The sequence below is a fragment of the Triturus cristatus genome, chromosome 4_1 (genome assembly GCF_964204655.1).
Source record: "Triturus cristatus chromosome 4_1, aTriCri1.1, whole genome shotgun sequence".
In the NCBI taxonomy this organism is placed as follows: Eukaryota; Metazoa; Chordata; class Amphibia; order Caudata; family Salamandridae; genus Triturus; species Triturus cristatus.
Window position 1 is genome coordinate 1,113,295,992 of NC_140585.1, and position 24,427 is coordinate 1,113,320,418.

At 50.7% G+C, this 24,427-nt stretch overlaps 1 protein-coding gene across 1 annotated transcript in view; it reads left to right on the plus strand.

The window, feature by feature from the left end:
* COG5 (component of oligomeric golgi complex 5) overlaps positions 1-24,427 on the plus strand; it is a 1,436,183-nt gene that overhangs the window by 926,420 nt on the left and 485,336 nt on the right. The window contains exon 12 of the mRNA XM_085654126.1: positions 4,164-4,368. Coding sequence (XP_085510252.1) covers positions 4,164-4,368 — 205 coding nt within the window. The remainder of the gene's footprint in view (positions 1-4,163; positions 4,369-24,427) is intronic.

A 24,427-nucleotide genomic window follows, 5' to 3' on the forward strand; every position in this document is an offset into this window, starting at 1 on the left:
AATAAAGAGTTCAACAGGTGATATCGGTGTAGTTGCGAACTGTGATAACCATTAAATCTATACAACAGGTGACTGATCACAAATTACATTCTTGTCATGTTACATCTGTATCAACTGTCAAAACCATCACCCTTTATTGTCTAGACCGAAATAAGAATAGTCATCCGGTCACAGCTGCACACATCAATGGCTGTACCTGGTTATCCAGTTCTACATCAAATTGAGGCAAAATCAGATGCAAGTTATAATTCTGTAATCAAATATAAGAACAAACAAAGAAACTATCATCATATTGTCACGCCCTGGTCTGAATATGAATGAACAAATGAATGAATATTGGACTTGTAGAGCACGAACTTAGCCCAAGGGTGTTAAGGCGCTAAAGTGGAGCATAAGGGTGCAGACAGAAAACATGCTTATACCGAGGGCTGTAAGAAAAGCCAGGTCTTTAAGGCTTTACGGAAAAGAGAATGAGACGCCTGACTTGAGAGCTCTTCCGGGAGGTAATTCCACAGTTTAGCAGCAGCAGTGGAAAAAGCTCTACCTCTCCATTTAACCTTCTTGAATCTCGGTACTGTTAGCAGATTCTTATCTGCAGACCGGAGCCGCCTGCTAGGAACATAGCGATGGACAATAGCCTTAATCGCCTCAGGGCCTGAACCATAGTAGGCATCGTGAGTCATGCACAAATTCTTGAAGAGGATCCTACGGTCCATAGGCAGCCAGTGCAGCAACTTGATAAAGGCTGTGACTGAATGATATTTTGGTAAGTTCCTCACCAGCCTGGCTGCAGCGTTCTGCACCATCTGCAGACGTCGCACTAAACATTTGTTAATGCCCAAAATAGAGGGCATTACAATAATCCAATCTGGACGTTACTAAGGCAATAACGGCCTGCTTACGTGTGTCAAAGGAGAGGAAATGGGAGATTTTTCTTAGGATCCTAAGGATCCCGAAACAAGTGGAGACTGTCCTGCTAACCTGAAGGCTTAGTGACAGAGAATTGTCCACGATAGCCCCAAGGTTTTTCTCATGGGAGACCGGGCAGGGACAAACACCAAGCGCATCCGGCCACCAGTCACTGGACCAAATCTCCTGTTTACTCCCAAAAATCAAGACATCCGTCTTCTCTCCATTTAATTTCAAAAAGTTTTCCACCATCCAGGAGGAGACAGCCTGCATACAGTTACTAAAGTTCAGGGCCGAATCGCTTGTACTGTGCGAAATGGACACCATTATTTGGGGTCTTCCGCATAGGACAGCACTTCTAACCCAAAGTATCTCACAATCTTAGCAAGAGGAGCGACATAAATGTTAAAAAGAGTTGGGCTCAGGGAGGAGCCCTGAGGAACACCACACAACAAGGGTTTGGGGTCTGAGTAGAATTGACCAAGCTTCACCGTCTGTGCCCGCTCACTAAGAAAGGAAGCCAGAAGCCCCAAGGCTGAGCCCCCGATACCTATCTCTCTAAGGCGGTCAATCAGCCTGTGAGAAGACAGGATATCAAAGGCTGCGGTAAGGTCAAGTAGAATAAGCAGGGTGGTGTGCCCTGCGTCCACTTGAGTGCGGATATTGTTAAATACAGCCGTCAATGCTGTTTCCGTACTATGGTGGCTTCTAAACCCATGTTGAGAACCATCAAGTAGGTGGTGCTCTTTTAAGTAGGTGCTAAGTTGAGAGTTTAGGTAGGATTCCAGTATCTTAGCTGGAATAGGGAGCAGGGAGATCGGCCGATAATTCTTTAGTTCACCAGGAGCCAAAGAAGGTTTCTTCAAAAGTGGCTTCACTACAGCCGTCTTCCACTGAGTGGGATATTGCCCCTCTAAGATGGCAACATTCAAGACATCGGTTAGATGGGGAATGATGATTTCACGGCCAATTTTGAGCACCTTGAGGGAACAAGGATCCAGTGGGGAACCCGATTTGACCCGTTCTAAAAGCTGATCAGTCACCTCAGAGGACATGCAAGGAAAAGTGAGAAGAGGGAAGACGCCTCCGTGAGTGAGGCCTCATTAGAGAGGAGAGTGGGTCGAACAGACGACCCCGCGATGGAGTTGGATGCTTCAAGCAGGGAATAAATGTCTGAGATCTTTGTATGGAAAAATTCAGATATATTATCGCAGTGCTCCTGGGAAAATTCTGAAGGGTCAGTGACATGGGGAGAGGTAAGAGTTTATTACCTTGAAAAGATCCCTGGAGGATTTCATAGATTCAGTAGTTTTGGAAAAGTATAATCTCTTTTCCTCCATGATAGATGTTTTATACTCTTTTAGACCCTGTTTGTGCGATTGAAATTAAATGAATGAAATGAAAGACATTTGTAAAGCGCATGGCTACCCAGGAGCGTCCCAGCGCTAAGAACCAACACGGGAGGGGGTAAAAGCTAAGGAAGCAGAAAAGTCTTGATTTGCTTATGGAAGGCCTGATGATTGGGAATAGTGCGAAGGTGAGGTGGCAGGGAGTTCCAAAGTTTGGCGGCATTGTAGGAAAAGAGCCGTCCGCCACTTCTGGCCTTCTTGATTCTGGGGACCTCAGCCAGTCGCAGTTCGTCTGACCAAAGTTTCCTATATGCTTTGTAGGGGCGGTTCATGGCTGAATTAATGGGGGGATCTCTCCCTTGCATTGACTTCTGGGCTATGCACCAGGCTTTGAATCTGATGCGTTCCTGCACTGGGAGCCAATGAAGGGAACCAATTCCCTACTCTACGGTTCTAAGTCTATGCGCCAGAGCCTCTCCTGTTTACGACAGCCTTGCCTCAACTTTCTGAGTCTCTCCGTAAACCAGGGAGCAGAGGGTTTTTTCCTTGCTGAGTAGTGCTTACTTAGAGGTGCAAGGATGTCCATTGCTGCTGATAATTGATGTGATAACTCCGCAGCTGCCAAATTCGCATCGTGAAGCTTAGTGAGCTCAAGGTTATTAAGGAGATCAGCAAGTGACTCCTTACTAATGAGGCTAAAGTTCCTCCTTTCTTCCGAAGTCCTGCTGCCAGAAAGAGCCATCGCTGATGCCATGTAGTGTAAATCAAAAGGGATGGCAAAATGGTCAGACCAATCTAGGGGGATGGGATCCCCCACCCTAACCTAAGGGTCATTGGAGAAGACACAGTCAAGTATATGCCCAGCTATATGGGTGGGCTTTCTGACCAGCTGTGAGAAACCACAGCAGCTCAAGGTTGCCAAAAGACTTTGGGTATCTTTACATTGAATATTATTGAAGTGAAAATTACAATTCTCCAAAAGATTAAGATTGGATGTTTCACAGTAGGGTTCTAGCAACCTACTAAAATCCTGACTAAAAGAAACCCTAGAGCCTGGTTGCCTATAACATAAGATGCCAGAGAAGCTTTCAGTGGGGTGTAGGGTAATTGAGAAATAAAATGCCTGGTAGAGATCAGAAGGAGCGGACAAAGCCTGAGTGCGACAGATCAAGGATTCTCTATAACGAATGCCCACGCCCCCACCCTGCCGTTCTAACCTGTCCATTCTAGTAAGGGTATACCCAGTGGGGATAGCATCTACAAGGTCAGGACCAGAGGCGTTGGTAGTCCAGGTTTCGGTTTTAAAAGCCCAGGTTGGCGTCCTTGCTGAGGCAAAGTCTTTGAAAGCAACCTTATTTTTAATCAGGGATCTTGCATTAATGAGGTAGCCCTGCACAATCTGTTCTTTGGGAGGGGGCCTGATTACATTTTTGTGAGATGGGGTGTTATGGGCCTGTTTAGAAAAAGTATTACATACTTGGTAACACTTCTTAGCTAAAAGGTAGGGGAAATGTGCTACCATTACAGTTGCCCCATATTAAATATGTCATCCTGCCTTCCTGATGATTGAAGAAATCAGGGATTGTGTCTTCCTCTCCCTAACTAGTGTATGTCCCAGATATATCCGCCCCGCCATATCAGAACGCACGTGTACCTTATGTATGGATAAACCCAACGGTGGGTATGACACTATATAAAAGCCAAACCTATTGTGTTGTCAAGTGACGTGGCAATGATGTGCCCTCAGCGACCGCCTGATCTGAAAGCCCGTCATCAAATGAGACGCTTTTAACAGATTGATATGGTGTTTGACTGCTGGCCCTGAGGTAACTGCTGGTTTATGAGCTGTCAGTCTCTTATGTCTCTGTTCTCTGTCACCGAACGTGTCATTGGTCCCGGGTGCAGCGTCCACCTTCCTGAAGCAAGCCTTCGAGGGCGAATACCCCAAGCTGCTGCGGCTGTACAACGACCTGTGGAAACGCCTCCAGCAGTACAGTCAGAAGAGCCCGGGCAGCTTCGCCGCCGGCGGAAGCGCGGAGCTGCTTTCTGAGCTGCAGCAGATGGAAGATGACACACGCGACATATTCATGCTGAAGAGGCACGATTATGAGTAAGTGCGTTTTTTTTCAAATCTGGTTAATCACTCACTTTAAGGAGGGCGGCATTCAGTATCTGATGATCTGTCGACTTCCCTTCTGTTTAAATATTTTTCTGTGTGCATAAAAGTTGTGATTGCACAAATTGTTCTTTTATTACATTAAAATTGGGTGAATCCTCTAGTCTGGTTGTTACCGTGCTTGGATGTTCATTCCTTGTTGTGCCTAGAAGGCTGCAGCGCTAATTACCCTTATCCCTGCAACCCTCCTCAATACTTGGATAAAGTACATTTCTTACACAATGTTCAATCTCTTAGTGTATCCATCACTCCTTCTTGTTAGAATGATATACAGGGAATGACGTGTTATAATTCAATATGCTAAATAAAAGCCACAAACAGCCATAATCTCTCAGTCGAATCACTCAACTAGAATAACGGGTCACACACTACGCATGTACATGTTTAAGATGAGGCATTTGACAGATGTCTGTTCCTGTGTGTTTCTCTGGCTTCATTGTTGGAGCCTCACTATTTCTAGGAAGAGAACTTACATATTCATTTGTTGTGGGTTGGCAGGAAAGCGTTATTATACCGGGGGAAACAGAAAATAATCCAAAATGAGGCCTCAGGGTGGCCTCCAAGGGGGATACTTTCAACTTTACTCTTCCCACAGATAGGCTTGTTTCTTCCACTCCTTGTGTTAGAACATGCCCAAACTGTACTCTAGGTTTTCACTGCGATTCACACAGGACCTATTGCTCTCACTGAACACCAGTGGCAGGGAGGTGTATGCAATGACGAACTGACAGAAACTTGGGCGTAAGACTGGAAATATTGCATGACCTATCTATTCCATTGTTCACTGCAGGATCATATATTTTGAACTATGTGCCATAGTATAAAGTAATTTTAAGTAAATCTGTATTGGAATTCTATGATAAAGCACATTCTTGGCTGTAGCGTTGTCCTCTTTGATATCCCAGCACTCACGGCAAGCTGGAGTAGATGGTGTTTAGTGGATCCCTCTTCACACCCACATCATATTCAACACACTATGCATTACCTGCATAGAACTCAACATTGGCACTCCACCGTACTTGGTGACCAGGGTTGAGACCTTCGGTTGAACACTCAGTATGTGCAGCATGACTGACTAGAAACACAAAAATGTGAGAAGAACAAAACAAGGCGTCAGGCCTTTAATGCTCAAAGGGTGTGAACTCCTTCCAAGTCCCAATCCACCATGCCTCGTCTCTCATCCACATCTTTTACCAGTGCCTCGTCCTTGTCACATAATCCCTCAGATGCTGGACCCACCTGAAGAGAATCTCTGGGCCTTATCTTCCTGTTTTCACAGAGTAGATGGACAGTGTATCCCCCTCCACCACCCCCCCCCCCACACCACCGTTCTATTTCTCACTGCTCCTCTAACCAGTATCTTTAATCTCGATGTGTAATCTCTGCTGTTAGCCATATTTCCAATGGTGGATTATCCTGCTTTTACTGTTAACATCCACACCCTGACACCACCCAAGATCACTTTGGAGACCCCCACTTCCCTTCCTTTGTCAGCAACTTCACTGGGGTCCGCTCTCACCGTGTCTTACACCTTCTTGGAAAAGTCTTTGCTTCTACAGTGCTCTGTTACTTTGCATCTAGGTGCTTGTTACTTAAAGTACTTGTGTATACCTACATAAATTCATAATCCCAGTTCAGCACTTTACCAAAAAATCGTATTTTTTTCTGTGTAAATTACTTCAATTTTTATTCTCTCAGAGCCTCCTATTGTAAATATGGGTAATGTTAATATGCAAAAGTAATGGTACAGCAAATAGTGTTCCAGTTATAAGTTCCCACCACCGTCCTCTCCCTAGTTTCTATAGTTCGTTCACCAGACCACGGATTTACTTGCTCATACCAAAGTAAAAGGTTCTCTAAAGCAGTCAACTACTTCTTGTAGTTAATCTCCAATATCTAATAAACCAAACTAATAAATGCAGCCTCTTAAGACACAGATTAAGGTCTTCTAAATGGCATATTTTAGGCAGAACTAAAGCAGTGGGTTAATCTGTGCATTCTGATGAATACTTCTAAATGCAGATTCCTCATCTTTAGAATGTCGCCAGGCTCATCTGGACTGGAGAATTCTTCAGCATTGCTCTCGCATGCTGACAGGTGGCGTAGTGTATTGCTAGGGTGGCTCCATTCCATCCCAGAAGTGACAGAGCAGAGCCACATATAAGCGACACCCCTACTTAGTTATCTTTCTGGGTGTTAGAAATGGGCTTTCTGGTTGACTAGGGCAAGCGCCTAAGCCTGGCAAAAACCACCACTCTAGTCAGAGCAAGGGAGTTACACGCTGAAGATAATCCCCGCTCACCACCTTGGTAGCTTGGCACGAGCAGTCAGACTTATCCCAGAGGCAATGTGTAAAGCGTTTGCGCAACACACTTACTGTTAGAATCCGGGTTCTCTGGTTGGCACAGGTAGGTACTTGTGACAAGCAGCGAACCTTTCCTCTAGTCAGGGTAAGGGGTTACACTACTAAAACAACCCCTTGCTCATCCTCTAGGTAGCTTGGCGCGAGCAGACAAGGCTTATCTCAGAGCGTTATAAGTTAAGCATTTGTGAACACATACAGTAACCAAGTGACAACACTACAAATGGACACCACACAGGTATTTATATTAAACATAAGGATTCTTTATATAGGATTATCACAAGACCATTAAATGATTAAAAATACACAATGCGGTTGCTTAGTTGGTAGATTGCTTAGTTTCTCTTAAGTTCTTAAATGCAACACTTTAAGTCAATGTACCTTAGATGCGACAAGCAGGGCAACGAAAGTGTTGCAGCGATGCAGATGCGTTGAAGTTCTTGGTGCAAAAGAAATAAAGACGGGATCTTCCAGATGCGTTACGCTTCTCTAATGTTGCGAGAAGGCTCGACTCGATGCATCAGCTACAGCGGCGTCACCCTTGACGAGATGCGACGACAGCGGCCTTGGCAGCGGCACTCTTCTCCGACGTTGCGAGACGCTTCCGCTCGATGCGATGCTGCAGCGGCGAGACCCCTTCTGCGAGATGCGACGACAGCGGCTCCGACGGCGGCACGCTTCTCCGTGGATGCGAGGCGCTTTTCTGGATGCGGTGCAATGCGACAGCTACGATGGCTGCGATGGCGACACGCTTCCTCCTCGATGCGAGACTCAACTCTCGATGCGGTGCAATGCGACAGCTGCAATGGCTGCGATGGCGACACGCTTCTTCAGCGTTGCGAGACACTTCCGGAATGATGCGAGACGCTTCCGCTCGATGCGATGCTGCAGCGGAGACACTCTCTGCGAGATGCGACGACAGCGGCTCCGACGGCGGCACGCTTCTCTTCCTTGCGTCGCGCTTCCTGCTCCTTGCGACACGCAGTCCCTCAGAAGGCGCAACAACACGAGCAGGCACTTCCAAAAGACTCTGGGGAGCTGGGGGTGAAGTCCACTGGTCCTGGGACTTCGTTCAGGGGGCAAGTTCAGTTTAAGCCCTTGGAGATCTTTTCAAAGCACAAGTTGAAGTAAAGTCTTTAGTAGTTTTTCTCCTCTCCTTCAGCAGCAAGGCAGCCACTGCAGGCCAATCCCCCAGGTCAGGGACAGTTACTCCTCCTACAGCTTTTCCAGTTCCTTCTCCTCTGGCAGAGGTTCTTCTTGTTTCAGCAGGATCTAATTTCTTGGGAGCAGGGTCCCAATACTTATACCCCTAATTCCTTTGTTCCTCTGGGGTTGAGGGGCCTTTGCCCAGTCCAAACCAGTTCTTGAGCACTCTGTTGACATGACTCTGACTTTCTATTCAGGGTGCAGGGCAGAGACATCAGCCGCTCCGCAGGAGGTGGAGCCAGCATTGTGGTAGCAGAGCACAACCCTATTCAGAGCCCAGGTGTACTCTTCCCACCCATCTGACTGCCAATCTTCCTATTCACCACCAGGCTACCTAGCCCTGCTCCTCTGGGTTTCCCCAGCCCTGTCACTCACACAACCCAGACAGGCAGATACACATCATAGCAGAGGCGGGCTGAACTGGTCAAGCAAGCAAATACCAACTTTCTAAAAGTGGTATTTGCAAACACAGAATATTAAAATAAACTTTACTAAAAGATGTATTTTATTATTCTGAGTTCAGGCACACTAAACTCGAATTTCTACCCTGTTCCCTGGGTCTGTTAGGATCATAGGATGTAACAATTCTAACAGCCCATTCTGGCCTATGGAGAACAGGTAGCCTTACAATAGTGAAAAACGAAAATGGTGGTAATTCACTATTAGGACATGCCACACACATCAGGGCTTGTCCTACCTTACGCTTACAATGCACCCTGCCCTTGGGCCTACCATAGGGGTGACTGATATGAAGTTAAGGGAAGGTTTAGGGTCTGGCAAGTGTGTGCACTTACCCAGTCAGCATGACAGTACCAGACTGCACGCAGGCTCTGCAATGGCAGACCTTAGATAAATTTTACCGGGCTGCCAACAACAGGTCAGAAAAAGTACAGGTGGAAGGCGAAAAGTTTAGGGACCATCCGGACAAAAGGGCCAGGTCCAACACTTACACAGCAGCGACACACTAGGCGCACCACAAAAGAAACTCCACACAACGTTATATAAAAATAGCCTTTGTATTACTCATAAAACACATTAGAACGTAATCACATATATACACTGTGCCACCTGGCACTAGGTATTACTTTACAGGGATTATATACACTTACAGAGCCAATCAGGCCATTGTCATAACCACACAATTCACAGGTAGTGAAAAACAACCAGTAACTACTGGTAAAGGCACTTGGCACAAATCAAATAACGGCACTTAGCATAGCACATTATGCATACACATAATTCGCAGTGCACCATTGGACACACTTAGTGTGCACATCTTGGGTATATACTTCCAATATCACCACTGGTAAAAGAACACCCCATATGCCTTTGCATCAGGGCAATACAATCATCACTCTGTATATGTGGTGCAAGAACCCTGGCAATGTATCACCATACTCATAAGAATGTCAGGGCATAACACCGCCCGTTGCCCATGATGCAGTAAATTTCCACACACATGCTGGAACACAGGGGGACTCCATCAGAGGTCTCGCCCTGACCTAACGCTAAGGTCTGGTGCGGCTCCTAATGACAGCAACTTTCACATTTGAGGCCCCTACTGGGGTTGCCCTTGAATGCTAAGAAAAGAAAATGCCCCCAACAAGTGTGCCTAAATCGTCAGCTGCCTGTAACCCACGCATAATTGCCACCCACACGGGAGAGGGGCCCGACCACTACTCCAAGCCGCGAGGGCCAGCCACACCCCCTCTCCTCGTAGGCCCGCAATCAGCAGGCCTCTCTCTCCCCAACAGGAGGCAAAAGGAAGCTCGCCGTGGCCCGCGTTTGGGCTGCTGCGCAGTGCGTGCCTTCCAGCAGGAGGTTGAAACGACACTCAACCGCCTCCGGTTGCAGCTGTCCCTTTGTTGATGCCGGCTCACAGCACCTCTCTACTTCCTGGTGTGCGGTCCCGCTTAGGCCGCCATCATGTGGTGCAGCCACTCCGTCCCTCAAATGAAGAAAAGAGATAGGATATGGAGCCAGGTCTCCGTTGGTCCCGCTGGCTTCTTCTTCATAGAACGCCGGGAAACAGGAAGGACGCAGCAGTAGGGAGCCTGTGAGGTTACGGATTTCCCTCGGTGTCCAGCAAGCCTGCGAGGCTCCATCTTCGTTCTGGCCAATATGTGGGGCTCTCACTGGTACACGGGAGCCCCGCCCACCATCAGGCACAAGCTTGCCTGACTTCCAGCTCTGGCGCTGCGTTTTTCTGGCCGGCCACGCCCCAGGTCAGGCTCTACTCGCCTGACTTCCTGCTTCACGGTGCAAAGTCTAAGCAACTTCCAGGCAACACGTGGGGCCCTCCCTGTCCTCCTGAGAGCCCCTCTCATGATCAGGCACAGACTTGCCTGACTTCTGGCCTCTTCGTCGCTCGGGCAATCCCCTGCTGGGATTCCCTGCCACTTGTGTTCTTCTCGGGCAACACAGAGCGAGCCTCATCCTGGGCACTCGGCCTTACAGCACTCCCTGAGTGCGCTCTGCGGCACAGCTCCAAGCAATGCCAGTAGGGAGCAACAACACTTTCCATCCACTGTGGCTGGGACCACCTGCTGTCTTTCAAAGATAGGAGGGCAACAACACAGTGCCAAACATGCACTGTTACATCTCAGCCAGGGCAAACCACCAGGCCCCAAAGTTCAGAGGGGCAGAGCTGGGCACAGGTAGATCAGCACGCAGGGACCCCCAGGAGACAGCAGCTGGGTCCCACGGCAGTTCCTTGCTTGCCCAGCAATCCTTCAGCTTCCCGCAGGTCACCCAAAGTTCCTCTCCTTCATGGGGTCACAGCCCCAATATTTATACCTCATATGTCTTTGTTTTCCCCCTGGCACAGAGCTCTGTGCCCGGCCTCAACCAGTTCTGGGGGGCACTTAATATTTTATTTACATTGCACAGCAACCTCCTTTGTAAGTGTAGGCTCTGGCCGCAGATACACCACAGGGGGGCAGGGCCAGCAATGTGGAAGGCAGGCACAGTCCTATTCAGGCCCAGGTGCTACTCCACCCACTACTCCAAATACAGATTGACTTATTCAGCCTAGTGCTGACTCACCCAGCCCCTCTGGAGCCACTGCACGTCCCCAGCCCCTGTCACTCCAGAGCCAGACATCCAATACATAACAGGAAGGCACAAAGACACATAGCACACAGAAAGGGCCACTTCTAAAAGTGGCATTTCTAAAAAAGTGATAATAAATCTGCGAACACCATTACGCAGCATTTATCACCACTATTCCAAACATACCAAACTTGACCACTCTACTCCTCTCATGTACGGAATTACCACTGAAACACATATTAGGGACTCCCCAATGCATTCCTATAAGAGGGCAGCCTCATAGTAGTGAGAAACCAAAATGGCTGTTTGTCACTACCGGGACATGCCACACAAATAAGGCACATGTCCTACCTTTTACCTACAGCGCACCCTGCCCATAGGGCTAGCTAGGGCCTACCTTAGGGGTGGCTGATGTGTAGTAAAAGGGGAGTCCCAGACGTGGCACCCACTTTATGTGCGACGTCATAGCGGCAGTAAACTGTGCGTGCAGGCCCTGCAATGGCAGACACCTGAGACAGGTTTGAAAGGCTACTTTGGTGGGTGGGGCAAGCAGCGCTGCAAGCCCACCAGTAGCATTTAATTTACTGCCCCTGGGTATCTGAGATACCACTTTACAAGGGACTGATAGGTAAATTAAATATGCCAAACAGGTGTAGACCAATCTTACCATGTTTTACCATAGAGAGTGTTACATCCTATACTTCCTAGTCCTGGCTGCTCAGCCTGCATGAGTGTGATGTCATAGAACGTTGGGTGTGTGTGCATGCTTTGAATGAGTGATCAGTTAGATTGAGTGGCTTTGAATGAGTGATCAGTTAGATTGAGTGGGGCTGAGCAGCAGGATGCTGCTCCCGGTGGGGCACCCTGTACCATCTTACCTGAACTAATAAATCTACTTAACTACATCTCTGGCTCCTGGTCTACATATCACGACAGTACCTACTTCAATTACAAAAGAGAGCACATGCACTTTACACTGGACAGCAGTGATAAAGTGCCCAAGGTCCTAAAACCACCAACACCAGGTCAGAAAAAATACCGGGAGGAAGGCAAAAAGTTAAGGGATGACCCTGCAAAAAGGGCCAAGTCAAACACCGGGCATTCCAAGTGGATCTCAAGCACTGCTCCCAATTTTGTTGATTCTTCTGATGACTTCCAAATTTTTTCTGTAGTGTGCTAGGGAAAATGTCACAGCCAAAGATGACAACATTTAAGCTGTGCCAAGACTGAAGGAAGCAGATGTCGGTTACGGACCCCCACACAGAATGCGCGACTGGCGCTTGGAATCTGATCCCAACTTAAAGTCCAGCGATATTTGTGCTTTGGGAGGAGAAACTCTACATCACCCAAAATAAGAAGCGGTAAAGTCGAAGAATAAGTGTGGCTCCAAGTCACTGGGCTTCTCGCGTTGGCTTTAAAGAGACCGATGCCACTCGTAGTCCAATTCCTGTTTGAAGTCTTGTAATAAGTCAAAATCAAAAACACCCTATAAGTGCAAAACAGCTAAGCCAGGCATGACCCTATCCCATAACTCGAAATCAGATGAGAAAGTACAAGGGCATCAAAGTATTCCCTTCTGTAGGAAGGTGGAATCTGACTAATGGTTGCCCCCAACTTTTTGCCTGGTATTTGAGTGGTTTTTGACTAGTCTGGCTGGGATCCTGCTATCCAGGACCCCAGCCTATCTGCTTTCTCCCTAAAACTAATGTGAAGTCCCCTAGGTACAAACCAATTGGATGCTGAGGATGCCCTGACAGTCCCTTGTAGATGGTACCCTAGGTACCCAGGGCATGGGTCCCTCAGTAGGCCTACCAGGGCTGCAGCACTTATTGTGCCACCCTGGGACAGCCATACAAACTGACACCACCAGACCACTACTGTAGTCTGGGTAAGGTGGTGCTAGCACCCCTTACAGGGATATAGGTACCCTATATCCCACCCCATTACAACACATATACTCTCATAGGTCACTCCTATAGCAGGCCTTGGTAATCCTACAAGGCAGGGTGCTGAGGTATGTGTGAGGGGGGACCCCTACATGAGTAGGGCCTCTCTGCAACCTTCGTAAAATCGTTGCTGGGTTGTTTGTAGTGTAGCCATACCATATACTCTTAACCGCATTATAAGTCTATTGCGATATCGCGATAACTTGAGAATGGCTACACAGAACCATATCGTGTTTGGTGTCAAACCTGTAGGAATCATACCCCCAGTCCAGCCATGGGCATGAGGGTACGATTCCCCCCTGCTAGAGGGGCGATATGGGAAAAGCGGCAGAATTTAGACACCAATTTAAAAGTGTACAAGTTTCACAAAATGGCTACTACCCACCACCTACACGACCCTGGCTGGCTGTTGCTGGGGAAAACCCCAGCCTCGCCAGCTGGACAATAGGGCTCCTGTGGCAGGGAGGTGCTAGCATCTCCCCAGACAGGATAATGTGGATTGGAACAGGGTGGGTGCACCAAAAGTCCTTTCAGAGATGCACGTAGGCAGCTGCAGAAGCCTCATTATGCATACACCGCTTGGAACCGGTTCAGGGGCATCCTGCCCCTCGCCCAGGCGGGAAACACACAAAGGGGAGAGGGTGTAGCCACCCTTTCCCGCCTCACCTACCATTGGTGGACACTACTCTGGACACTCCCCTAATCTTGGGGATAAAAGTGAATAGCGTGGCCCCAGTTGACCTTCGACTTGCTGCTGCCCAGCTGACGGAAGAAATCTCCCTTGGGATAAAGGAGTTATCCCCCTGCTTGGCAGGCACCTGAAACACTGCAAGTGACCGGTTGGAACTTCGCTGCTCTCACGAACTTCGATGACTTCCAGAAACCTTGAGGTGGGTTTCCAGCGCATCCCAGGGGCCAGTGAGTGTGCTCAACGAGTTTGGGCACCGTGGACCGCGTGGGTGCCGAGATCCCCAATACCCCGAGACACCGGCCACCTCTTGCATAGCACACGACCCTGACCAGTGGGGAAGTTGTGCTTTGGCCCGTTTACGAGCCAACCACTCTACAGCAATTGTGCCAAAGACCAGCGCCCTAGCCCCCTCCGGTGGCCCGTGGGTGCCCTTTTACGCACGCCAAATTGCTGCCTCCTGCGGTCCCTTGTCTCTCGACTTGTGGGCCCTAGCGGAGGTCTATCTTTGAAAACAAGAGTTCCCCTGGTTGCTCCAGGCCTGCTCTACAGTCTCCTCGAAGGAGACCTCTCCCAGACCTCGTGGGTCTGCACTGTAGCAGATTTGTTTATTCTTCGTGGGTTGCGGTTGCCAACGCTTAGTGGATCCAATCCGGACACTAACACCGCAGCGACCCTCAACCGACGTGGGACAGTCGCCCTCCTGAAGCTGGCCTTCCTTGAAGCCTCCCGGAGCCCGTGGCTGCAGATCCAAGCTACACCACTTTCCACCTGAGGCACCCGACATCGAAGGGCTCTTTGCTTTGAGCCTCCTGGTCACTTTGCCGTGACCCAGACTCTGTCCCCTCTGCTTTCAGGTTCTTCTCTACATTCTTCACATCTTTGATCTTCACGGCATCATCGACGCTTTTGGCTAGCAGAACTTTTGACTATTTTCCCATTGAAAATCAGCCCGCGACCCGACAGCAGAAACGACCTATGCACCCGGCTTCCCTGGGGCAGGTAACAGTGGTACCTCGGTACTCTCGTGGTTGTGGGCATCTCAAAAGCTTAAGTCTAAAGTTTTAACTTTGTACTCCTGCTAGAAGTATTTTTAAACTGTTTATTTCCAACCGCGACATTCTCCATAGGCTGTAATAGAGATCCCGATAGCAGCTACTTGCACTGCACGCGCCTCCCGCGGGTCCCCTTCCTCATAACCTGGGGTGGATTCTTAAGGGGCCAGCGATCCTGAATGCCCTAGGCATTGCCTGTAGAATTGTCGTGGTTCTTATACCACTTTTTTAGTATATGGTTTGGTCCCCCCCCTGGGCCCAATGTTTTTTTTTAATTTTTTTTTTTAAACCGTTTATTACAAAACTCAAAAAATATACAAAGATGGGCCTACAACCTTCCGGCCGGCCGCTAGCAGACAAAAGGAGCATATGATACACATTGTAGAGCGTGTGTTGCGGCTGAGGAAGATGCACAAGAGTTAGCAGCGTTGATAGCCACACCATCCGGACCCCACTGTACGGTTTCATTTTAAACTGAAAGAACAACCAGAAAAACAAACCCACAAGGCAATCCACAATCAGAAATAGCAGCATGTGCTCCCCTGAGAGGGGGACCCTACCAGTCCATAGGAGTATCAAGAAGGGGAAGAGATCGGGACTAGGGCTGGGTAAACTCAATGCCCGGAACAAGGAAGATGGGTCGGCTAAGGGGATGGGGCAGGCGACGGATCGGGCAATAACGGCGGAGCACAGATTCCCCCGCGGTAGGCGTTCCAGGGGCCCCATACTTTCACCCATGTCCCAGGCTTACCTCTCGCCACATACACCACCTTTTCCCGAAACATGCACCAATCCATATGTTCCTTCCAGGCCGAGACAGTCGGGGACCTCTGGGATCCCCACAGTTGAGCAATATCGCGCTTGGCCACCATATATCCCAGAGTCACCCACCACGTCTGTGGCGCCGAGTAGTCGGTAGGTTCCCACACATTCAACAGGCATCTCCTCGCTTCGGGTAGCAGCACCACATGCGTAACCACACGCAGGACCTCATGCACACCACGCCAGAATTGCTCCACCTCCGGGCATTCCCACAATATATGCAGAAAGGTCCCCAAAGCGCCACACCCACGCTTACACAACCCGTCCACAGCATAGCCCATACGCAGGAGCCTTGGCCCCGTCATGTAGACTCTGTGGAGTATCTTGAGCTGGACGAAGCGAAGGCGGGCCGGTATGGCCACCTCTTTCGGGGAGGCCACCGCAGAGGTCCAGTCCTCGTCGTCCAGCTCCAGTCCATCGGCAACCCAAGCCTCACGAAGGGCAGTCAGCAATCCCGAGCGGTCATTGATCAGTTTTTTGTAGATCAGTGAGATCGTGCTGTCCGGAACGTGTCCATCCAGCACTCTATCCTCCAGGGGGGAATACTCCGGGATGGATGCAACGTCCGGGAAGACGGAGCCCAGTGCGTGACGGATCTGCAAATACCGAAAGTACTCCCTGTCGTGCAACTGGAATTCCGTCTGCAGCATCTCGAACGTTTTAAATCCTCCCCTCGTCCAGAGATCCCCCACTTTGCTGATGCCTATCATGTCCCACTTCTCGAAGCCCTTCGAGGTCCACAGGGAGCCCAACTGCTCGGACGCGTATAGTGGTGATGCCCGGGTCAGACGGTCCTTCCACCCCATCGCCACATTAGCCGCGTGCCACACTCGCACCATGACACGCGTGGGGCCGGTCAGCCGAGCGTCGGGCGCGCGGGAGTAGAGCGCTCGATTATAGTCCCCACCCGGGAGTAGCATCTTATCCATTTTGAATGCCGGGTTTAAGGCGGGCCCGTACAGGCCGTGATTAATCGCAGCCAGCTGGGAGGCCCAATAGTACCGTTTGATATCCGGGAGGGCAATCCCTCCGTCATACCATGGGAGCGTCAGCTTCGCCAGGGCGATACGCGGCCTCCCGTCCCAGAACAGGCGGCGCTGCAAACTCTCCAACTCGCGGAAGTAGCGCGCTGGGACGAGGTCCATAGTATTCTGCAAAGCGTACAGGAAACGCGGCAGAGACATCATCTTAAACAATGCCGCCCGGCCGAGCGGCGAAAGCGGCAAGCGCCGCCAGCGCGTGACATCTTCCTTCAGGCGCTGGAGGGGGGGAAGCAAGTTCCGATCATACCGGGCCTCCGGGTCCAGAGTAATGAAGACACCCAGGTACCGAAATCCCTGCGGGGCGATCTGGATCGGACAGCCCCGCGGGAGAATAGGAGCCTCCCCAGAGAGAACATACACGCACGATTTAGCCCAGTTGATGACAAGGCCGAAGTTACGACCAAATGAATGCAAAACATCAACCAGTACTATCACTGATTTACGTGGGGAAGCCAGGTACAGGAGAATATCATCAGCATATAGAGACACGCGGTCCTCATACTCGGGGGTCCAGCGGAGACCACGAATAGAAGGTTCCCACCGCAGCCACTCGGCCAGGGGCTCCAAGGCAAGCGCAAAAAGGAGCGGCGATAAGGGGCAGCCCTGCCGCATGCCCCGGCCCAGCTCGAACGGAGCCGATACTCTACCGTTCACCACCACCTGCGCCAATGGGCCCGAATACAGCAATTTGACCCAACTGATGAACCCTGCGCCAAAGCCAAACTTCGCAAGCATCGCCCAAATGTATGGCCATTCAAGTGTGTCAAACGCCATGGTGGCGTCCAAGGATGCCAAAATGGCCGGCTCCCGTATGTACTGAACACGTGCGAGCACCCCATGCAAACGCCGCAAGTTAAGGGCCGTGTTACGATGGGGAATAAAGCCGGACTGATCCTGGTGAACCAGGTCGCCCACCACGCCGACCAGCCGATTGGCCAGGACCTTGGCGAGAATTTTGGGCTCCGCGTTCAGTAGCGAAATGGGCCGATAGGATGTAACCCGGTCCCGAGGTCTCCCCTCCTTGTGGATAACCACGATTGTAGCCAGACGCTGGTCCAGCGGGAGGGAGCCCACCGAGTGAGCCTCCAGGAACATCGATCGGAGATGTGGTGCCAGCGTATCCGGTCGCAACTTGTACAACTCGATGGGGAGACCATTAGGACCCATGGCCTTGCCGGAAGCGACCGAACGAATGGCGAGGGCGATTTCGTCGGAGATTGGAGCAGCGTCCAACGACACTCTGTCCTCCTCCGAAAGGGAAGGCAGCGCGATATCCCTGAGCAGGGCACGGGAATCCTCTTCAGAGCGGGAAGACACCGGGGAATACACCCCACGGAAATAATCCGCGAAGCAGGAGACAATTTCTTCCGGCTCAGTAACACACACACCGTCCGTTTTCTCAATCAGCGGGACTACACGACTCGCTCTCTCCTTTTTGTCCAGCCACGCAATCAATTTACCAGCCTTATCACCCACATCATACAGTCTCCCCTGTTGCTCTCTACTGAGGCCCCTGGCCGCCTCCGTGACGAGGGCCCTATAGGCCGCTTGCTTGAGTTGGAGAACATGTAATACGGCATCCGTCACCCCACATTCTAGATTACCCTCCAACTCGGCTATCTCAGCTTCCACCCGGGTCACCTCCTCCCGCTCGCGCCTCCGGGTGTGGGAAATAAGGGACAGGGCCTCTCCTCGTAGTACTGTCTTGAATACCTCCCACAGTGAGACAGCCGAAGGCACGGACCCCACATTCTCGTCAAAATAGCGCTGGAGGGATTTAATCAATTCAGCGCGAATGGTGGGGTCGCGCAGGTACCAGGGATTGATCGGGACCACCCTACCCTCACCCCTCGGAAAAAGATCCAGGTGTAACAGGAGCGGGGAATGGTCAGAGATACCCCGTGCCAAATGGCGCACCTCTCCCACCCGCCCAACATAGGCCGCCGGGACCAGGACATAATCTAGTCGTGAGAGACTACCATGGGCCCCCGAATGGAAGGTATACTGTAGCTGCGTGGGATGTTTTAAACGCCAGCAATCCACCAATCCCAAAGTGTCCAATAGGCCAGATAGCCACGCTTGGGCCCGGGGGAGGTCCCTAGGGGGGTGACGATCCACAGTCCCGGAAACCACCGCATTGAAATCCCCCCCCACCACCAGAATCCCCCCCCGGAAGGCCAAGGAGGAGGCGCCCCAGGTCCGCAAAGGTAGTCGACTGCAGCCCCGGCGGGACGTATACTGACACAAAAACGACCACTTTGCCCTCCATCCTTCCCACCAAGACCGTGTAACGTCCCCTGTCGTCATGGAGCACCTCATCAATCTCCAACGGGAGCGAGTTCTTAACCATGATGCCCACACCCCTTGAGCCAGACGTGAAGCCCGAATGGGCCACTAGGCGATAGCCACGCCGATTCATGGCGCAGAAGGAGTTGCCAATGAGGTGTGTCTCTTGCAGAAAAACTACATCGGGCGAGATTCGCTTCAAGAACTGCAGGACCACACCACGTTTAATCCTGTCCCCCAGTCCGTTCACGTTCCAGGACAACAGAGTTAGTTCCCTACCCCCCATCATAGACAGAAGCCACCATTTGTCCCCCCGAGAGCACTATAGAGCTAACACAATGATACTTTTGCCTTGTGGTAAAAACGAACAACACCCCCCCATCCCTGCCCACCCGCCCCAACAAAACTCCCCCCCTCCCTGCACCCCTGCATGAGCCCGAACAGCCCCCCCAACGTGCAGTGTGCCTGTCGCCCCATATATATAGTAAAACTAGCTAAACCCCCTAGAGGAGGAAGGAGAACCCCCAGTAGACCCCACACAACCTCCATAGGAGGGGAAATTATACAGACAGACTCTTAATCGAAAGTGGCATCATTTTTGTCCAGAGTGAAGCCCAATATTACCCCCTCAGTCCCGATCCAGTGTGCCGTCTCCCCCCGCCGCCCCCCCCCCCCCGCCCCCTCGATCACGATCCCCAGACAGAGTGTCCAGCCAGTCTCCGGCCGCTTCGGGACGATCAAAAAAGTGCGTGCGACCCTCTACCTCCACTCGCAGCTTGGCTGGGAAGAGCATAGCGTATTTAAGGTTCAGGTCCCGAAGACGGCGCTTGACGCCTAGGAAGCTCAGTCTCTGCTTCTGGACCGCTGGGGTGAAATCAGGGTAAAAGTTCACCTCCATATTGTCAAGCTTAACCGGCCCATGCAGTCTGGAGGCTTGCAGGATAGCGTCTCTGTCCCGAAAGTTGAAAATCCGGGCAATGAGAGGTCGCGGAGGGGCTCCGACCTTCGGCCTTCCCCCGGAAACCCTGTGGGCCCGCTCCACCGCGAAGAATTTACTCAGCCCCTGTGGCTGGAGATGGGTAGCGATCAGGTCCTCCACAAATAGGTCCGCCGCCGCTTCCTCCTGTCCCTCGGGCACCCCGATGATGCGGATGTTGTTCCTCCGGGCCCGACTCTCGGAGTCCTCCAGGCGCCGATCCATAAGCGCGCTCGCCTGACTAAGCCGGCACACCTCTGTTTGTAGTGCCGCCACCTCAGTAGTAAGGCCCGATGCGGTGTGGGCCAAAGAATCAACTCGGTCGTTGGTCTTGGAAAGATCGGCCCTCACCAGGCCAACATCCACGAGGACCGAGTCGATCTTCTGTGCCAGTGTGTCGAACCGCTGGCCCACCGAGGCCTTCATCTCGGCAATGGCGCCCATGACATCCCGCAGAGTTAGATCCGTGGGCAGGTCCGGGGCATCAGGAGGGCCCTCAGGGGACTTGTGCCGTCCGCCGGCAGATCCCTTCTGGAGGGTATAGCGGTCCATACTGTTGGCCTGATGGGTGGTGCCACGCCGGGTCGACCTGGCCTTTGCCCGGTCTCCATCTTGTTTCGTGGCCATGGCCACCAGTCCCCCGGTCGCACCAGCCACGTCGTGAAGGGCAGGCAATCAGGGCCACAAGCTCCGGGGGGGGCCACCCCAGATCGGCGGGGTGGGTCACAGCCGGCGGGCAGGCCAAGTCTCCCAGCGAGGCCACACCAACACAAAGAGCCCCGCGACCCAACCCTGCAGAGACGGCAAGGGGGTGCGAAAGCGAAAGTGCGGGGTACGCGACTCGCCAGGCCCGGCCCGCCGCTGTTGTTCACTTTGTCACTGGGTCACCCCTCAGCGCAAATCCGGGGTCTGGCTAGGAGAAGGCCGCAGACTTCAATCGGTGCTCACTCCGGTGTCCGAGGTCCGATTTGACAACGGGAAACGGGTGCCACCTCAGCTCAGGCTCACCAACACAGTCCCCTCATCCGAGACAGGATAAATTCAGGATAGTCGTAGGAGGTTGCGGAGGTCCTCGGGAGCCTCGCACCTACGCGGCCATCTTGGTTGCGCGCTAGGCTCCTCCCCCCGGCCCAATGTTAATAGTGCTATTTATTGTGTCTATCAATGCTTGTTTGATATTGTAACTTTGCCACAGCTTCATAAAGAGACTGGGGGATTCTGTCTAGAATAAATACATATATTTTATATATATACCTGTGTGGGCTACTCTTTCATTTGGTTATTCAAGAGGTTATTATGGTAAAACAATAAGCTTAACACTCCTTCAAGACTTAGCCTGAAGGCTGCTCTCCACAGCTACCACTAGGATAGCTTTCTTTAAAGGTTGTCTTAAACCTATCATCAATAAGAGTCGAATTGGACTGGTGCAAGGTGTCCCTATAACTAGAAGACAGCATATGCCAGGCCAACTTCTCACACCTTCTGACCCCAATCAGATCACCCAACTAGTCCCAGCGCATATTGAATTCCCTGGGCCATGGCCGGCCCTGCAACAAATAGCGGTGTTCATGGATGCCATGCTGCAACTCTTTCAGAATATAGTGGATCCCTCTTGTATGCCTGGTGGCCCCACAGAGCTGCAGGGCCCCCTAGAAGGACTGCTGACAGCGGGCCCTCCCCTGATGCCAACTGGCCACTTGGAACATGTTTGAGGGTCCGTATTGATGCCGGTTAAGACTTACACTGCAGCTCCTCTGTCCACGTCAGTGCCTTCTGGGCTAGCATTGATGATGATGACCCCATCGGTAACAGCACCTGACCAAACTCTGATACCGGTTTCGGAAGCAGAACCAACATAAGCCTGCGCCACACTAATGACACGCTATGAAATATAAAATAACAAAATCACTGCTAGTCCAGTCAGTGGCTAGAGGCCTGACAAAATATTACCCACATCACTAATGATGATGAAGAGAAGGTGGACAACCTGCTTCCCCCTTCACTATACTCATCTGTATTTGCAGAATGACAGTGGGTTCGATGCATCTCCAGAGACTGAACTGGACTTGCTACCTCGGTTACATGTGGTGAAAGTGCCTCTTTCACAGTAGTAGTCCAAACGGCAGCAGAGGTACTTGGCTTACAGTTGCCTGGTGTTGAGACAGATTTAATAACTGAATTAACCATGCTCGGACCCTCCGGTCATTCGACCTGTGACCAGGAGAGACAGACCAGTGCTAAATGATCCTGTTTTTTGACAAAGTTTCCCACCCTTGAAAGTTTGACAGTACCGGTGTTAATGTGTAAAGTCACTCCTTATGCTTTCTAGCCAATCCTCCAGGTTAATGCCTTTGGAAAAAAAATGTTTCTCTTTGGCTAAGTTAGCCTAAAGGTCCTTGAACATAGTGTCTCTTCTGGGCAGCTATACCCTTGTTTTATGCGACATGACCAGCGAGAGCTTGCAGGCCATCTCAGCAGACGTCGGAGCCTTGCTGGCTCAAAAGATACATGATGGACAGGACACCGCGAAGTATGTCTTGCATGCTGGCTTTGACACCATGGACAGAATAAGCACAGCTATAGGCAATATTGTCATGCTTAGAAGGCACATCTGGATGAGATCAACCGGGTTTTTAGGAGCTGGCCAAGCTTTCTTGATGGACATGCCCTTTGATGACTTCATTTTGTTTGCAGAGGAGGCTGATTAATCATTTGAGCGTTTTAAGAACAGTCAAGCCACAACGCAATCTTTCGGGCTTTTGTCTCCTGCTAAGCAGTTCAACCAACAATATAGAAAATTTAGGGCCTAGTCCAGGGCTCTGTCCTACAGACAATGCCAGCTCCCCCACCCTGTACCCCTACACAACTAGTCCTTTAGGGACAGAGGTCATGGCAGTGCATGAGGCCGTTCTCACCAGTATGGACAGTTTTTCTTTAATTCTTCATTTCTGCTGTGGTAGCTGCCGAGCCACTTTCATTTACACCCACAGGCCTTCACCCAGCCAGTAGGAGGCAGGACATGTAATTTCCTCCCCGACAAAGTCCAACATTTTGGAAATATGGGTCTGAAAATAAATCATATGGGACCTGCTTTTCATTTACTTCAGTTTTCCTCTCACATCCAAGTGACTCTGTGAACCATTTTTCAGTTTTACTGCTAGAGGACAACTTACACCAGCCAGTGTACCATTGAGCTGGCACTGGGATAGCAGATGGCACTAGTCCCTCTGCTTCCTTGTATCGAAAAAGGATGGCGGCCTCAGACCTGTAGTTGTCATTTGCCCACTGAATGCTTTTCTGAGGCAAGGCAAATTCAAAAAGCTCATCCGGTCTCGGATTGTTTCTACTCTGGACCCAGGAGACTGGATGGTGTCCTTGGAATTGCAGGTTTCGTATTTTCATACACACATTCTGCAGTCCCACAGGTCTTACCTGCAGTTCACCTTGATGACAGAACACTTCCAAATTGTCCTGCTGACCTTCACCTTACCTCCGCTCTGCAGGTGTTCACAAAAGTGATGGCTGTGGTCACTGCCCATGTTCAGAGGTCGGGATACATATATCCTAGTACATGGCCGCACTGGGAACCGAAACCGGCCCTGGCAAACTGCTCCGCCAGCCCCCCTGAAGGGGGTAGGGGGATGTGGCTGAGCGGTTTGCAAGTGCCGGTTTCGGCCGATTTTGTTACAGGGGGTCCATATTGCCAGCCCCTGGTAACATAAGTGTCCCCCAGGGGCCCAAAACCAGCCCCACCCTGGCTGCCTACCAGGGTAACGCCAGTCCGGCCCTGTTCCAGTACCTTGCTCACTGACTGTTCAGGGTAGACACGCCACAATCAGTTGTAGATAACATACCGACAATGGCCGAACTCTTGACATTCTAGGGGGTTTCCATAAGCAACTTTCCTCCGGGATGGTGGAGGACACAAGCTCCTGTATGTGTTTCCTCCACTATTTCTCCTGCGTCAAGTCCTGAGGAAAACTTGCATGGACTTGGCCTGAGTCCTCTTAATCGCCCTAGACTGGACCAGGAGATTAAGATACCCTAGCGCTCCTTAGCATTTGCACTCCAATTCAGCTTCCACTTCGGGAGGATCTCCTGTTTCAACAAAAAAGGGAAGGGTCCTGCACTCAAGTCTCCACAACTTACATCTCCATGCATGGAGATTGAACAGTGATAGTTAAAGGCATCTAGTGTCTCATCCGAAGTAGTCCATATTGTCATTTCAGTAAAACGTGCTTCACCAAAGTCTATCTATTCTAGGCGCTAGGAGAAATTTGGTGCCTGGTTTGGCACTCATTATCCGGACCTCTTCAGGCCAAACCTTTGGATGTATTGTTTGTTCTATAGTTGGCCAAACCAGGCATTGCAGTGGGCAAAGTTAATGGTGATCTGTCATCCCTTTTTGTGTATACCCGATTCATCCTTTCTGTTTACATAATCTCTTGTGGTGTTTTTTCGTCAAAGGTCTGGCTCACATGTTTCTCCTAAAGCTTTTCGTCATGCTAGAAATGGATTTAACCTTAGCGTTGACATTTCTTATGGGCAAGCCTTTTGT